At 32.4% G+C, this 15264-nt stretch overlaps 1 protein-coding gene across 4 annotated transcripts in view; it reads left to right on the top strand.

Moving 5' to 3' along the window:
- Positions 1-15264, top strand: part of si:dkey-215k6.1 — a 343472-nt gene that overhangs the window by 256849 nt on the left and 71359 nt on the right. For all 4 annotated transcript variants that reach the window (XR_012406773.1, XR_012406774.1, XM_679464.10 and 1 more), the window contains exon 4: positions 2664-2847. Coding sequence is in view for 2 of the 4 variants with exons in the window: in XM_679464.10 (XP_684556.5) it covers positions 2664-2847 (184 nt within the window). In the remaining 2 variants the exon portion in view is untranslated. The remainder of the gene's footprint in view (positions 1-2663; positions 2848-15264) is intronic.

The raw sequence follows: 15264 nt of genomic DNA, 5'->3' as shown, positions 1-15264 counted from the left end.
GCATCTGCATAAAAGCCATTGAACCAAATCACAAGCAAGGATAGATACAGTAAAACAAAGTTACAATTTAAATAATGCTTTATGGTTTTTCTGAGAGACTAAGAGTATTCAGGTTCACAAATTGAGTAATTAAATGTAAAATAAATAAAACTATATAATCTTTGTAGCATATATACTTTATTAATCTTTCTTGAATTTACTTTAAACCAGCTTGATTTGCTTACACTAGAGGTGTGAACCTACACTGGTCTCACAGTTTGGTTTAGTTATGATTATCATGCCATTGATTAGGTTCAATATCTCGGTGCATCACGGTGCATTGATGATGCATTCCTTACACAATTATATTTTACTTCTCTGTGCAAAAAAATGTATAAATATATTTATGTAATATTTGTAATACAAATTTGTACTTTAAAACAAACAGTCAGAATTGTACCTTTAAAAACTCAACCACATGCACAGAACAACATGAGCATTTATAACATATACAAACAGAAATATCGCTAACTCGCTTTATGAGCCATGTCGAGCGAGTTCTTACACCCCTATGATTGGTCACGCACTCAACAGAAAAGGTTGCGATTGGCTCAAATTTATAAATAAATAACTAGTTCACCCATGAGTGACACTGATAAACTGCACTGTGTTGTCAAATTTTCAAAAAAGCAACATTTTAACAATTTAATTTGACTATTTATTCTTGTCTTGTTTACAATCACAGATATCCTAGTGAACGTTTTGGTACTTGTCGAGTAATTACGTCTGAGAGATGCAAATTAACCACACATCTATATTAATATACTGTGTTCAAACAGCAATAAATTTAGTTAAATTGACATGCCTACATAAAGCGTAGTGCAAATATAAATACCCCTTTATTAACAATAAGCTGTTAAACAAAAAGATACGGTAAAATGCGATGACATCAGTAATATGCAAATTTACATATAATGTAATCTAGCAACTTTTTGCGACTTTTCAGGCAGAGCGTAGCGCCTTTTCTTTAAAAATGGTTGGAAACAGTGAAACTGCAGTGGCGATCACAGCTGATCCATGATAGACGTGGAGAGGAAAACTTGCTCTGCAGAAACGCGCTTGTGTCTGGATCCACAAGTATTGCTACAACAGCCAAGGAGAGAAAAGGAGAGGTCACGCCAGCAGGTCAAACGGGCCACAGTGAGAAAGAGAGAGAGAGAGAGAGAGAGAGAGAGAGAGACAGAGAAATGAGAGAGTAAGAAACTTTCAGTTTCTCAATCGCAAGGAAATACTTCTGCTGCACATCTCCCTCGCCATAGTAAGCTGTATATATATATATATATATATATATATATATATATATATATATATATAATGCATATAAGATAAATGACGTCATTATGTAATAACTGATTATGGTCTATTACTGAACTGATACAGAATTGTCCGCGTCTGCATCGCGGTGCACCGAAGAAACAATTAATTTTGACACCCCTATAGCGTACACAGTCACAGGCAAAGATACATTTTTTTTGGAATCTTATGGTTAAACTTTGCGTTTACTCCACAATAAGGTGTGATATTGCGATATCAATGCTGAAACTATATATTGTGTAGTCCTAATTTGGAAATAGATAACAGGTAGCTTGCTATTTTTACATATACATCCCCATGAGTATATTGTTAAGCTTTGCACATTTTCAGTGATCAAAAAAATCACTTTATATACAGCTTATACTTTTATTTAATGAGGAACAAATACTTTTAAAATGTATCCTGTTTCACCTCAATTAAAAGAACTGGATAGAACAAAATTGTTAACCACCCCTTGAGTTCATTCTTTGCATGTGATTACAGGAAACCCTTTAGATTGTTTATACCAATATCTTAGGAGATAATTTATGTGCATAAACACAATCATACCAGTGGAACGTGCACACTAATTTAGAATCTATATATATTGAAGAGATCAATTATTCATCTCCTAAATTGATTTTTTTATAATGTGTTCAGTAATCAGATTGATTTTTTTTGTTGTTGCATTTTAAACATTAAAGCAGAATGTTCATTTTATTCCCTTTATTTTCCTTAGCATGCTATTGGATAATAAACACTGTTACTGCTACTATAATCTTTGTTTGGGTTAAAAGCACACACATTTATGTATAAAAAGCATGCATTAATACAATAATATAATTATATATTGGTGCAAATAAGGAAGTATGATTTCAGCTTGGGGTCTGTCTGTAACGCATATATTTTTCATACATTTTCTCCTGGTGTGCTTCTTTTATTGCCTTATTTGTTTAAATACTGGTATAGACATTGATTAATATGTAGCTCCATGAGTAAACTGTTAAATTGTGTACATAAAAAAACAAAATAAATGTAACTTTACATACTATACTTAATTCTTTTGAAGACAAATGTTAGAGCAAATATTGTAAAAACTAGAAATGTTACTTGTTTTTTTCTCTATTGAGAAGGTTTGTAAAAATCTGTTATTAGCACACAAGCTAAATGGGCTTAGACATGCTTTTTTGTATGTAAGTAACAGAAAAAACTGATTGGAAACTCCTACAGGTGCATTACAATCCTTGTTTTTTACAATTCTACAGTCCAGCTGAATAAATAGCTGTGCACACGTCTCATCTGGACATCTGTCTTTCTCTTTTCCTCAACAGACTTGATGGTTCCTACTACGAGATCATGTGGGTGGACTTTGAGATTGACAATTTCATCACATTGCGGTCATCGCAGTCCGTCCGCTGGCAGATCGAGTATCCATCCACTGGAGCGTCAGCTGAGGTCATCTCCACCATCTACATCAGCCAGAGAGACATCCAGGGCATCGTGCCCATCGCTGAGGTGAGAGCAACAGTCATGCAATACACACGCTTTCTAGACTTGTCTTTATATTCTAGGTAATGAGGAATTCCTTACAAATTTATATATATATATATATATATATATATATATATATATATATATATATATATATATATATATATATATATATTACCATTTTTTTATTCATAAGTGTTTTTCCTGTTGAATAGGAAATAAAATCAATGGATCTGGTGAAAGGCCCTGTATACTGTACTTCAAATGAAATGGAAGTAGAGATGTTTTTGTTTTTTTTGTTTGAGAGCAAAAAAAATTCTTAAAGTCTGAGTGATGGTATAGCGTTTTCGAACATTTAGACTGGAGGCAGAGTTGTACTTGCATCATACTGCTCATGTGTACCTATCTACTCCTAAACACAACAACAGTGTTGGTGCTTAGAGAAGAGCAGTTCTATAAACATTTGCTCTGCTCTGTAAAAACCAGCTCTGCTACTTGATTCTCCAGTTTGTACATGTTGATTTTGTTTTTTTGTCTGACCTCCGTGGAATGAGAATTGATTTGGGGTCTGAAGTCATTGCATGCCATAGAAGGCATTCCAGAAGTTCCAGAACTCACCCACTGATTGCATAAACGCAATGCACCAATGGTAACTAAGGGCGCATTCACATTAGGTACAGTTGTCTTGAACCGTACCAAAGTGCGATTGTTTCCATTCTCTCTCCTCGGTGTCATCTGACGTGCAACAAGGGGTTTATGTCTTTATTAAACTATGACAGTTCGCATTCATTGAAAATGAAGAATGATTAATAAATCCACATGAAACAATTTCTTAAAAGTGACCTTGTGTCACTACAAGTGTACCGCGTCAAAGCCCAAGTGAACCACGCTCTGGCACACCTCTTCCAACCGGGCCAGGGTTGGCCAACTGAACCATGCCTAAGGCCGATTCACAGCACTTACTATTCTCAAACAAATCGGGAAGGGCGCCTTGGCACGATTCTGATAGCATAGTGTGAGTACCCCCTAAAAGGTGTTTTGGAGTGAAAACGCAATCCCCCCTAAAAGTTTTCTGCTAATTGGTTTCAAACTGCCCAAAAGAATTTAAAAAGTAACTTTGTTTTGGCCGGATTTAGTTTGAAATGACGTCATTTCTGTTATTTTGTCCGATGCTTAACTAGGTTAATTAAGTTAACTAGGCAGGTTAGGGTAATTAGTCAAGTTATTGTATAATGATGGTTTGTTTTGTAGACTATCGAAAAAATATATAGCTTAAAGGGGCTAATCATTTTGACCTGAAAATGTTTTTTTAAAAAATTGTAAAACTGCTTTTATTCTAGCTGAAAAAAAAACTTTCTCCAGAAGAAAATCATACTATGATTATTATTATATTAATAATTCATTTCAGTGAATTTCTTTCCTATAATAAAGAAATTGTATGCTGTGAAACATACTGTGAAAATTTCCTTGCTCTGTTAAACATCATTTGGGAAATGTTTAAAAAAAGAAACAAACATTCAAAAGGGAGGCTAATAATTCTGACTTCAACTCTGTGTGTGTATATATATATATTAACTTCCCATAATTTTACACATACAAAGGACCTGTTATGTTTAATTTACATTATATGATTTTATATTTTATTTTTATTTATATATTATTTTAAATCCACATCAAGTCAATTTTGTTTGCATTCGATGAAACTCCAGAAAGTATTTCATGATTACTAGTAATTTATATTAAATCATTAATTTTGGTATGATTAATTCCCATGTATTTCATTATATTTCCTTGACAGTTACGCAGGTCTCTAATTTAAATATAATCCCTTTATACTTTTTGTCATATCAAATTCCCCAGCTGGAATTTAATTCAACTCTAAGCATTTATTTAGAATAAATTAATAATTAGTAAATGAGTATTTAGTTCATATTCATTCAAATTTCCATGACAGTTAAAGAACTACTAATTGATTGATGGATTGACTGATTGATTTTTTCCTCCAGCACATCTCAGTCTCACACTTCTAGAATTTAGACAAGCATAAAGAAACTGTCTAACTGGTTACTGTCTAGCAGTCAGTCACAGTTTGATATGTTTATATATGCCATTTCTAAGCAGTCAGTTGTAAGTGATGAAACTTTATAAAGATCATCCACCTGAAGTGTGTTTAGGCAGGTAGAGATTAAACTCTATAGCGATTTAAGTCTGTAAGTCTTTCAGATAAGCAGACTCCTGTGGTTCTGTGCGATACAAACAGCAATACTTTGTCATGTCAGAACCATAGGACGCAAAGAGCGTTTATAGCAAATAGACCCTCAGAAACACAGCATGAGCAGTCAATAGTGAAGATGAAAGAGCAAGGGAGATGTGTGGCTGTATCTGCTCCAGTGGTAAAGCTGGCGTGAAGAATTTCCATTATATAATGGCCTTGTGTTCCCCTCATGACGTACAATAGAGATTTTGACTTCTGTAATTTCTATTCTTAATGTTTTTTAAAGTTTTTATTATTATTTATAGGGGTCATTTTATGCTTCTGTTCACTAATATAAATTCTTTACAGCTAAAAAAATTAAATGTTGTTGAAATTCAATTTTAATAATTCAGTACTTGCTAAATACAAGTTACCTGTTTTACTTTTAACAAAAAAAATATAATAATAATATTAAATAAATTAAAAATTACAAAATTGGACAATAAAAGAGTTTAAAAACGTGGTCTGATGAGTCTCAGGACTATCTCTGACTGGTTTCTTGAACATGACAACGAGTTCACTGTACTCAAATGGCCTCCACAGTCACCAGAACTCAATCCAATAGAACACATTTGTTCCTATCTGAACATTTTGTTGTTTCTACTAAGGAAGCAAATGCCTGCTTTTCTCCAACATTCTTGACAATATCTCATTTCTGTTTCAACAGAAGAAAGGATTGAAATTTCTGAGCTTCAATAACTGAAAATTTTCTCACCATTTACTTATGATTTAGATGTTGTTGTTGTTGTTGTTTTTTTTACTAAAATAAAATTCAATAAAATCACATAATATCACTGAAGTGTCACTCAAAGAGTGGTAATAAATATGAATATGTGATTGAGAAAATGAAACACTTCTTAAAGCTGCATTCATATAATTATATTATCCACAATTATAGTCAATGTATGAACCCATTGTGTGATCTGTTCCAATTTATATTCATAACTGTTTCAAGAATATTTAGTTTTGGTGTTACAACTTTTCAGATGAAAATATTATCTCAGTAAAAGCACACATACTTACTTAATGTGTGAGTGATTACATACTTTCTTGTATCTTGTTGTTGGAGTTAAGTCTGTCAGTTTAAATATAAAGTATGGTACATCTGTTATGCAATATTTTTGGACACATTTTTATAAGATAAACACTGTTTTTAAACAATTTCAAAAGAGGAAAATAAGTAAGCTGAATTAATATAATATAATATAATATAATATAATATAATATAATATAATATAATATAATATAATATAGTATAATATAATATAATATTATATAATATAATATAATATAATATAGTATATAATATAATATAGTATAATATAATATAATATAATATAATATAATATAATATAATATAATATAATATAATATAATATAATATAATATATTATAATCTTGAAAAGTAACAATAAATATTTTGATTTCATAGTAATACCTGTACATCATGTAAAAAATACACTGACCAATTCAGATAACATAATTTGTGTGCTTCATACAAGACTTTTTTTTTTTTTCTAGACAATATATTGTTATGGTCTTTAAGACATTGTGATCAATTACAATAAGTTGCACATTATTTAAATAACTAAAATACAATCATTCCAAAAAAAATAGAATCATTTACATTTAGTCATTTAGCAGATGGTTATGAATTGAGGAGGCATTCAGTTATTCGACATGAAGAGGAAATTCACAAAAGAAGTGCTAATTATACAAATAAACTGTTAGTGCTCAGATAATTAACCACTAGAGTTAGAAAGGGGGAGTGTGGTTTTTTTATGTTTATTTTTTTAAGAAAGAGAAGAGTGTTTCTACAGGTGGTTTGTCAAGCCCACGTATGAAGCACACTTTCATAAATCCTTAATATTTTTTTATTTAGATAGTGATTGTAAGAACGAGTAAAATGTGCAAAACTGGTGCAAGTGATGGTTAAAATGACGAAGAGCTTAACACATTTTCTACAGGTGGTTTGTAAAGCCCACTCACCTGTGTGAGGCACACTTCTATAAATCCACCATGTTTTTTTAGGCGATATGGAGTGATTGTAAGAGCGTGTGTGGTACAAATGTGCAGAACTTGTGCAAGTGATGTTGAAATGACAGAGAGATGAAAGAGTGTGTTTTCCACGGGTGGTTTGTAAAGCCCACTCACCTGTGTGAAGCACACTCAGAATTGTATAATGTTTTGAGATTGTCATGTGGTTGGGGGTCATCCATTACCCATCACTAGTATACAGCACCTGCTTTTGCCCTCCTTTTAGACATGATGTTGACCTGAAGCTGTAATGTGGAAAATAGAGGATCAGGACACGGTGTGGGTTGTAGACTCCTGCATAATCACTAGGCCACGACCCAACACCTTGGCTTTATTGAAATCACCCTTGTGTTTTGATCTTCTGATAGGTCAGGTCATGTGTTTGTCACCTGCTGTTTGGAGCTCCATGATGTATGTGCCTCCAGCAGGGGGGAGAGGTGACTCTCACAGCCCCCGATCCACGCTCTCCTGCTGGGGTACATGATTCCTGCACACTCCTATCAACTCCACTCACCATGGAGCCATCAGTGGCTTTTTCCACTGTGGGGGAAGTCATAGATACCGTGGGACAAGGTTGGAGTGTGTTGTTGTTGTTTTTATTGAACTCATATCATTTTTAATTACAATTAAAGATCCCGTAAAGTGCCTTGGAATGCACAGTTATTTTACAATCTGAGACGTAATTTAATGAAGGCTAGGCGGGGAATATTACAGCCAGTAGCATTTTGTTTACATCTCAGCTCAGCCAGTTTTAAATCTTTTATCTAATGCTCATTTGACATTTGTTTTCAACTAAAATTTAAACAGGAAAGAAAAATGTCTTGAATAATCTGTTATATAAATTAAATAGTCAGTTAAGTAAAAAAAAAAAAAAAAAAAAAATTATATATATATATATATATATATATATATATATATATATATATATATATATATATATATATATATATATATATATATATATATATATATATATATATATATATATATATATATATTAAAGAAGCATACAATTTCTATATTATAGGAAAGAAATTCACTGAAAAAATATTATTATTAATATAATAATAATAATAATAAAAATTAATTTTACTAAATTATTTTTATCAAATAAATAGTCACATTAAGCATTATAGAAGATTAAAAAATGTGTAAAAGAGAAAAAAAAGCTTATCATTTATATAGAGTTGAGGCCAGAATTAATATTTAATTATTAATAATTTTCTGTTCAACAGAAATATCTTATACATTTTTAAACATACTAGTTTTTAACAAATAATTTTTGATAACTGATTTATTTTGCCTTTGCCATGATGACAGTACATGATATGCTACTAGATATTTTTCAAGATACTATTATTCAGCTTAGGGTGTAATTTAAAGTATTATTTAGGTTAATGTTGGTTAACTTGTTACGGGAAAAGAGTGAGGACTCAAGTGCAGCAAATAAAATGGCTTTTTATTATAAAAATAAAATAAATGATAAAATAAACAACCCTTAGGGGGAACACATTAACAAACAAATAAACAAACTTGACTGGCACAGGACAGCAGACATGAGGAGACTATAAAACTGCAGTCACATTAGAGTTTGAGCATGCGATATTACATTAGAGTTCGAGCATGCGTGCGGCGCTGCGAAAAGGGGCAGGATTAAACAAGCTCATTAGACATTTTAAAAAGCAAGCAATTGCTCCATGTTTTAAATTTCTGTCCAGAGAGTCCATGTCTTGATGGACTCAAATGGTTTCACGCAGTCATGTGACTCGATTTCGCAGGTCAGAGTTCACCAAGCTTGAACTTTGCACCGCAGCAACCTGCAAAACTTGACGCATGACCTTGCGTTTCCGGTCTGGCGCATTCACGTGCTTATGAATGGAAGTCTATGGGAGAAAAAGCCCAGTGTGACTGCAGCTTAAATGAGAGCAGATTAACAAAAAGGTGAACAGAATAAACTGATAATGGGTTAACAAGGAGGGCGGGAATAGACAATAGACACAAAGACAACACAGGCCATGCGCTCACAATCAAACAAGACTAGAACACACAGCCAATGAAAGAACCCATTAACCACGTGTTCACATGAAACACAACACTAAAGCACCACAATGTAAACATAAACCACATGTTAAACACCACACCAACAGAAGACTGAACGTAAAACATGAGCACATGATAAATAAAACACTTACCGTGCACTCACACATGCAATGTGCATGTTCCATGCCAGCATCAACCAAAACCTAAACCAACTAGACTGAGAGGCTGAGAATAAAACAGTGCTGCAGACAAAACAAAAACACCAGGACGAGAGTGAGCATCCTGAGCTCGCCCTGACCTTGTGCAAGCACAGGATGGCGCTCATACAAAGACGAAGACAGACAATGACAGGAAATATAAGTGCTCGACACAAGAAAATTTGAGAATAACCAACAAGACAAGACAGGACTAGTGTCCAGATTCTAAAACAAGAATTAACAAGACCGAAGTGGCAGAATTCTGACATAACTAGGCTAGTTGATTACTAATTGGGTAAATAATTGTATAACCAAAAATTAAATTGCTTAACAGGGTGGATAATATAATATATTATTATGTTAAAAATGGTTAAAAAATGCTTTTATTCTAGCTGAAATAAAACAAATAAGACTTTCTCTAGAACAAAAAATTTAATAGGAAATACTGTGAAAAAGTCCTTGCTCAGTTAAACATCATTTGGGAAATATAAACAAAATAAATAAATTAAATACTAAATAAATATACTATTTTCTTACTGCAATATTACATTTTACTAATGATTATGGTTTTTATGTAGGTTGTTGATTTATATTCATATATAAGAAATTTCAATAAAAAAGATGAAAGTTTTGCGGCTTATTATGTCCTTATTATCCTTATTATAATTATGATGTCCTTTTTTCCCCTTCCACCTCTTCATCTTTCACTCCTCATGACACATCTGCAATGACATCCAGTCCAAACCTCTTAAAGTTAGAGCTTGTTAGAGTCCCTGAGTAGCTGTCAGTGAAGACAGGCAGAGACTCGTGGCTTCAGAGACTTGCAGGCAGAAAAGGTCAGAAGATGAAAGGCGGTCCATGCTGGAGTCCTGGACTTCCTGCACTGATCATTAAGAAAACACACACACACGCCAGAAAACAGGAGGAAAAATGGAAGCACAAGGTGTGATAAGGGTTAGTGATGTTTTGTGTAGAAGATTGAGTTTATATATCAGCGGTGGTTAGTAAGATCCATTTAATTTCAACATCAAAACCTCGCTTTCCAAGCCCATTTACCCCGTAAATAAACTCTTAACAGGACATTTTTGTGCTCAGAGTAGCTTTTAGTACTTGGTGAGTTCCAGTAGAGATACGACCTATTAGCGATAATTTGCCTCGCCATGTAGACGCTATTTTACCCACAATGAGTATGTAGTGAAAGAGGCTATTTCACCCCTCTCCTCTCTTTGGTGTTGAAAGCCAGTTATAAATTGGATCAGTGTGGCTGTTTCCTTACATCTGAGCTGCTGTGTAATTCTGCTTTGGGCTTGTTAGAGTGTTTTAAGCCCCAGACGCCGAAACCTCCAGGCCATTTTAGAGCTCTTTTCCTGCTCTCTCTCTCTCTCTTTCTCTCTGCCTTCACTCTCACCTTTTCTCCTATATATACGTTTTCAGTGTGTGACCCCTGTGTCTTATCTTTTAGCTGTGGGTGTATTTGTGTGTTTCCCCACGGGAAAAGTTGTTCATTAAAATATTTTGGGTTTTATCAGTCATATTATTAAGTTCTAGTTCAGGTTCAAGTTGCTTTATTGGTATGACATTTTGTACAGTATTGCCAAAGCATTTTAGTTCTGTATAGAATATGTAATATCATCAAATTAATAAAACATTCAGCACATGAACAATAAATGACATTCATGAAAAAAGGAATAAAAACAGGTAACGCCTTTAACAATTATAACAATTAAGAACAGTAACTGTAGATTGTTTAAATGAAGCACGTGAGTTTAGATGAAACATTTCTTATGTTGTGGATGGTATACACATATTTTGTAGCCTGTTTAGATGTCTCAAGTTTTGCTGATTTATTTAAAAAATTAAAAATATATATTTAATGTTTTAAATTGGGGGTTGTGATATTGTTGTGTATTTAGGGCCAAAAGAAAGGAAGTCTGTCTCATCCTCTGTTTGATTTATACGTAATGCTTAAGGGCTTTTCTTATTGGAGTAAAAATCTGAATCATTAATTTACATTTGATGGTTTTATTTATGGCCTAAAAAAAATAGATGTGTTTATTACTGTTTTATATGGTCAAGCAAAATTTGCTCTGCGGTTAAAAAGGAAGGGAAAGGTGAATAGGTGTGTTTCTACTGATGTTACTGTGACTTTAGGAGGTTTGATATCTGCTCGGATTATTGTGGACTATATTGATGACATGGTGTCCTTGAAACTTTTAACTGATTGTATGAGTTTTATTGTGTGTAATATTTGTTAATTTATTATTTGTAATTATTATTTTTTTGTAAATATTGATTTGTTGGCAATGTCAAAACTGTTTAAGTTAAAATGCATGAAAATGGATATGGTTGCATTTTCAAAGTAGTAATAATATTAATGACTAAGTAAATAATAATTATTATATATATATATATATTATTATCATTTCTTTTCGGCTTAACCTACTGCACCACCGTGTTGCCACTGAAAAAAAATAACTGTGCTAATTAATTTTTTATATGGTCAAGCAAAATTAGATGTGTGATTACCAAGGAATGAAAAGAATGAGTTGAATGGGCTGTTTTTACTGATGCTACTGTGAGTTTAATGTTATTGTTGAGTTTACGTATTCAATGGATAGTGATCTTGATACTTTTAAACTTATTTGGGGTTTGAATAAGTACTTTTTTGTGAATTAGATGATGGATTTCTACAATTGATTGTATGACATTTATTGTGTGTAATATTTGTACATTTACATTCACATTTTGTATCATTTTTTAAATATTGATTTGTTGTTAATGTAAAAGCTGTTCAAGCTTAAATGCATGAAAATGAATATAGTTACCTTTTCAAAATAATAATAATAAAAATTATAGTAATAATAGTATTAATAATAATAATAGTAAGTTTAATAATAATATAATATAATAATATATATTTATATATTATAGGTGGGCATACTTTTAAGCTTATTTGGGGTTTGAATTATGATTTTTGTGTATAATATTTGTACATAGATTTTTTTTAAATATGGATTTGTTGGTGTAAAAGCTGTTCAAGTTCAAATGCATGAAAATTGATAAAGTTACCTTTTCAAAGTAGTAATAATAGTAATAATACACATAATAATATGAATAATAATAATAAAATTAATATTAATAATAATAATTACAAAATAATAGTAATAAAAAGAATAGTTATAATATTAATATAATATAATAACAATATTTAATATATAATATAATATAATATTTATTATAGGTGGGCATATATTTTTAATCTAGATTAATCTCTCTGTAATCTTGGAATTAATCTAGATTAAAATGGCTCATTTAAATTCTGCCAAAAATGCCAGGTAAACATCCACACTTAAATATCAAGGTAAAAGTCAGCATAGCTTGCATAGAATAGACCCAGCTCCCAACCCAACCCAAATAAGAGTCTTGCGTTATATTATTTATTTTTTATTTTTTTATTTTTTAAGAATATGAAGCATATATGTAAGCATATAAATAACTTATAAATTTTAATTTATATGTAGCAACATTTTGTACAGGTTTGTTTTTAATCACATATACATAAATAAATAAATAAATAAATAAATAAATAAATAAATAAATAAATAAATAAATAAATAAATAAATAAATAATTATATAACACACACTTATACACTTATTGCAAATAATCATGATTAATCACAAATTTTTGCTCAGCACTATGAAATAGATAACATCTCTGATATTAGTTTCAATAATTAAAATTATTAATATAATTACTAATAAATTAATGGAATTATATTCATTTCAAATAATTAATTTAATAATTTCAAGTTAACAATACAATTATAAATATAAATTCTCTCCTCATCACTTTCTCACATATACCTCCCCCATTCACACTTACCTTTTCTTTTATATACATGAGTTTAGTATGTGACACCTTATCTTATCGTTTAGCTATGAGTAAGTGTGTGTGTGTTTCCTCGCAGTTTGAGTTGTTCCCAGTGGAGTGAGCAGAAGCAGTTGAGTGTCTGAGCGGTAATTAATTCTTAATTGGAACACTTGTTTATCTTTGTTGTTTGAAGATTCCAATGAGTTGCCGAAATACCCAGCGGGCCGTGTAGCTACGAGAGGGGCGGCGCTTTCAGCTGTGCAGCTTAATACCAGTCTGCCTGCGTTTGTTTACATTAGGGAAAGATAGCAAGAACGAGAGGGAGAGAGAAATCTGTTTAATGGCGTCCCTATTTGAAATTAGGAAGTTGCACGCGGATGAGCTGTTGCTGTGGAGAGATGGGCAAAGTGGAGATTTAAATGAATTGCTTGTGCAGTATCGTGCTTTATTTCGATTACTGTTTCATGTTGTGTGAATGATTAATGGGGTGCAGCGGTGGAGATGTATGGACAGACAATCGCAGCGTGAGCGATTGAGGAGGTGGTGGATGAGAAGAGTTCGGAAATGAGGAGTCCGTCTGTGAATGTGAATGTGTGGTTAATTGCAGCTTGTTATGTTTTGCTGTGGGAGATTCTTTTACCTGCTATACTGTAATATTAATTTATTTGCATAGTGTGTGAGGCAACATTGCAACACAATGGCTGCGTCTGAAATCTCCTACCACTCAGTAGGTACAGCATTTAAATTTAAACATACTTCTCAGCCAATTGAAAAGTACATTTTGTATAGTATGACTGTCAGTAGTATGAATGGATGTACAACATCCGCCATATTCTCATCATCATGTGACCTACCCACATCAGTTGCGTTGCTTCACTTCATTCATAGATTCTCTCACGGTGCATCATGGAATAGTTCAGCGTCAATCCGATGCACACTTCAGAACCTCGTGGGAAGTAGTAGGTCATCCGGCTACTTCTCACATACTGTTTTTCGCAACAGACTCATTCGGAAAACCCAGTCCCGTGGACGTTCAGTCATTCAGTCAATAGACAGTTAGTCGACAGCGGCCCATGGTGGATTTACTTGAAAAAAAAAAACTGCAAAAAAGTAGCTCCTGGGTTGTATTTTGTTCTCTCCAGAAATGTATATAGGGGTACATGATCAGAATGAGCCTGGATTGAAATAATTTGTGGGGTATTTTGAGCTGAAAATTCACAGACACACTTTAGGGACACCAGACAATTATTTTACATCTTGAAAAAGGGGCATATTAGGTCCCCTTTAAGGCTTACGTGACATTGATCATTTTTGTTCTTGTTTTGAATATTATGATAAGATAATATTTTCCCTTCCATAAATCTAAAAATCGCTTGTCATTCATATTGTGGATACAAACATTTAGTTTAGATACAATTTTTTTCTAAAATTGTATATCTTATTCTACACAGTTTTTGTTTAAATATAGAATACATTTTATATATGCTTTATCTAATTATAGTATAATATATTTATATAATATATTATATAATAAATCTATACCATAAACAAGTTAGGACAAAGTAATCTAAAAGCAATCAGAATTCACAAAATAGGATACCTTGCTAAGTGGTATTTTATAATGTAATTTGTAATCTGCACAGCAAATCTACCCAGCACTGGTGTTTTACACACTGTTTCATCTCATATTTCATAATAATTTTTAGCTTTATTTTTGGTCCGTTATTTATTTTCTTTTATCCGCTCTGCCTTTCTCGCCTCCTTAGATGAAACGCCCATAAGAATGAGAAAAGGGGCCTGAAGCAGCTGCCGGACCTGCTGGGACTGGAGCTTTTAATGTAATTAAAGACAGGAAATTTAAACATTGTCTCCCCTGAAGCGGTTCATTTGGGCCATTACCTTTCATTTTTCAACCGTACCTTCATACACCATCTTTTTCAAGTTATATTCTCACACACACAGCATATCAGTGTCTGTACTGTATATCTCGGGTTCGTCTTCCTCATTAGCTTACTTTGAGCAAGCAGAGGAAGGTTGAAAA

Source organism: Danio rerio, chromosome 5 (genome assembly GCF_049306965.1).
Source record: "Danio rerio strain Tuebingen ecotype United States chromosome 5, GRCz12tu, whole genome shotgun sequence".
Taxonomy (NCBI): domain Eukaryota; kingdom Metazoa; phylum Chordata; class Actinopteri; order Cypriniformes; family Danionidae; genus Danio; species Danio rerio.
Note: the sequence above shows the minus strand (reverse complement) of the source record. Positions and strands in the feature narration are given on the sequence as shown.